This window comes from Acipenser ruthenus, chromosome 5 (assembly GCF_902713425.1).
Source record: "Acipenser ruthenus chromosome 5, fAciRut3.2 maternal haplotype, whole genome shotgun sequence".
Taxonomy (NCBI): domain Eukaryota; kingdom Metazoa; phylum Chordata; class Actinopteri; order Acipenseriformes; family Acipenseridae; genus Acipenser; species Acipenser ruthenus.
Window position 1 is genome coordinate 51575108 of NC_081193.1, and position 2915 is coordinate 51578022.

General features: G+C 34.5%; 1 protein-coding gene across 1 annotated transcript; it reads left to right on the forward strand.

The window, feature by feature from the left end:
• Positions 1-786: 786 nt before the first annotated feature.
• Positions 787-2634, forward strand: LOC117403147 (C-C motif chemokine 4 homolog). The gene is made up of 3 exons (XM_034005164.3): positions 787-933; positions 1366-1477; positions 1866-2634. Exons 1-3 carry the CDS (start codon positions 864-866, stop codon positions 1981-1983), a joined length of 300 nt encoding a protein of 99 aa, XP_033861055.1. The 5' UTR covers positions 787-863; the 3' UTR covers positions 1984-2634.
• The last annotated feature ends 281 nt before the right edge of the window (positions 2635-2915 follow it).

Genomic DNA, 2915 nt, shown 5'->3' on the forward strand with positions numbered 1-2915 from the left:
AGAAGTTGAAAGAGTGAATATACAGGTTATAAATAATTGTATAAAATTTATAGGAGGCTAGGAATGTATGATAAAAGTTTGAAGAATTAAGGAGGTTATTTTGTTCACTATGTAGTGTAACAGATAGACGAACACGATCAGCCTAAAGGGACCCCACTTTACTGGACACTAAAACTATGTAATAGGCTGTACATTTTTACAATTTGAAGAAATAGTCCTTATTAGGACCAGCTTTTTATTCCACCATTATACTCAGTCCCTTTGGTGTTTATAATGAAATCGTTTTTGCTTTATTTGAAGACTTCCCTTCAAAAATGACTAGGTTTTACTTTTTCAGTTTATTTTGGCAAGTGAGTTGTTCACGGTCCCCTTTAGAATAGTGGCTATAGATACTGGAGGTTACCTGATATGCTAAGAGATAAGCATAACTGAAGATAAACACTATATTTAATTAACCTTACCACACACAACCTGACTTCCTGATACAAGTCCATGGCAGTAGTCCATACAATCATACAATATGCTAAAGAACTGTCATGGATATTTCAAACTGTGCAAAAAAAAAAAAAGATAAATTCATAAGAAAGATACGTGGAGAACCCTGTTGAACACAAGCAATACATTTTTCTTCTTTTTTTTCTTTTGTAGAACTTTTCCACACAACCATGACCTCAGTTCTTCCACGTATACATTCAGAGAACTGCAATGTGAAATATCGAGTTTCCTGAAATCCCTCCCACATGTGTCTTCCCCTATAAGTGTTGGACAAGACCAGCAGAACTCAGACTCCTCAACAAGAAAACCCTCCTGAAACGAAGCCCAACTTGAGTTTAAGAAATTATCTCTGAACTGAAGCAAGGAAGATGAAATCTGCACACCTGGTCATTGCAGCTCTACTTTTTGCAGCCCTGTGCTCACAGACTCTCTGCAACAGTAAGTATTTTGTTTTCTTTGATGACAGAGAGAAAAGCTTACACTAATTGCAGTAGTTGCAATAGACAAGAAATACTGAGGCATACTGGATGAGAATAATAGATATCTCTCATGAGGTACCCCCTTAACTTCAAATAATAATACTGATAATAACATGATATATGAATCCATGCCATACAATCTGGTATATCTGCATCTGAACAAAGGAAATTATGATTGTTCATACTGCACTGTGTATATGTGTAAGCTACATGCTATATTTCAAAATAGCAAATAGATTACAAGTGATTGTTCCTCACTCAAATACATTGCACCACTGCTTTAACATCTCACTGATCTCCAAATCTCCAAAAGCTTAACTGTATATGAAATGTCTTGCTCACTCTTTTCTAAAGTATTATATATAATCATTTATTTATGTTTCATTTTTAGATTCAAACCCACCTTCTATATGCTGCTTCAGATTTCAAAAAGTACCGATTCCCATCAGCTTATTAGCAAGTTATAAGGAAACCAGTGATCAATGTCCTAAGTCTGGTGTTGTGTGAGTATTCTACATAGCCTTATTTTCTTGAGCTAATAAAATATTACAAAAATACAATTATTTAACAAAGGAGCATATTATTTAACATCTTTTTCAAGGAGCAAAAAATAAAAATAAGGACACAATAAATATGTTGTTATTAGTAATGGCTTGTTTTGTATTTGTATTGCACAGTTGTAAATCTAGTAACAGCTGTTAAGGGCCAGATTTTTATTTGCATAATTATTTTCCTGGTAACCTTATTAAATGTTGATTTCCTTCATAGAAAATGTTGAAAAAAAAAGCTCTGAGAATCCAGCCATATATCTTCAAATAGTTTCACGTTCTAGGCACTGTATTCTGTATTCAAATAGCAGTTCTAATAGCTCATCTTTGTCTTTCCTTAAAGATTTGTCACCAGAAGAGGTATTCATGTTTGCGCCAATCCTGAAGTTAAGTGGGTTAAGAATCAAATGAGTCACCTTGATGAAATCCTTGCAACTTTTCCTGATGACACCAAAGCCTAAGTCACCAATTCTGGGGATTTTGCAGTGTAGCTCATCACTCATACTTGTAATAGGCCCTGACTGAAACTTTTTTCACATCTTTCTCACGTTTTACATTGTTCTGTATCCCACATTATGATTAGCATGTACAATTTTAAGACACAGATTAATATACTTTTCATTGTGCCTCATTGGCTATATTTATAATGACTTTTGGCACCCAGAATGTAAAGTTCTTTTTTCTAGATTTGTGATGTCATCATACGGTTATCATACTATACTTTTCTAGATGTTGGAAATGCACGTTCCAAGTGTGGAATGCCTGGAGAGGGTAGGCCATTGCCTGTTTGGTCTGATTAACATCATTCCATGTGTCAAAATGGGTCAAATTCAAGGGCGCATTGCAGAATTGTCTATTGTTTCCCAGGGTCAAGGGAAACAATAGAAACAATAGTGCAACAATCATAGCGTGCTACCTCTATTTTAGTTGTAAATGTAGCCATTCCTAGGGTAATAGGGTCCCTATTTTAAATTATTCCCAGTCACTTAGCTCTGTTTTGTCCAATTCACAACTGACAACATACAGTATTTATATATGTGTTATTTATTGTTCATGTTTGTACTATTTTATATGTTAATATTAAATATAACAAAGACATTATAATATGTATGTTCAATAAAGATGTTCTGAGTGGATAAAAGTGATCTGTGTTGTTGTTGTTGTCTGCCCTTGTCCCATGCACACATCTGAGGACAACTGTATACATATTTGCATTGTATAGCATGTCACACATACAACTGTCACAGTCAGACCATTTAAATAAAAGTGTACTGTGATGGGGTGCCAGCTCGCCCCTATAAATATGTGTTTGTTGTTATTGTTAGTTTTACTGTTTTCATTATGTTTTTGTGATTCTTGGTTTGTTTTGGATTGGCAGGGAGGGGGTTAAATT

Coding starts and splice junctions, on each gene's coding strand:
- LOC117403147 (XM_034005164.3), top strand. CDS start 864: ATGAAATCTGCACACCTGGTCATTGCAGCTCTACTTTTTGCAGCCCTG. Junction 934..1,365: donor CTCACAGACTCTCTGCAACA/GTAAGTATTTTG, acceptor TTTCATTTTTAG/ATTCAAACCCACCTTCTATA. Junction 1,478..1,865: donor TGTCCTAAGTCTGGTGTTGT/GTGAGTATTCTA, acceptor CTTTCCTTAAAG/ATTTGTCACCAGAAGAGGTA.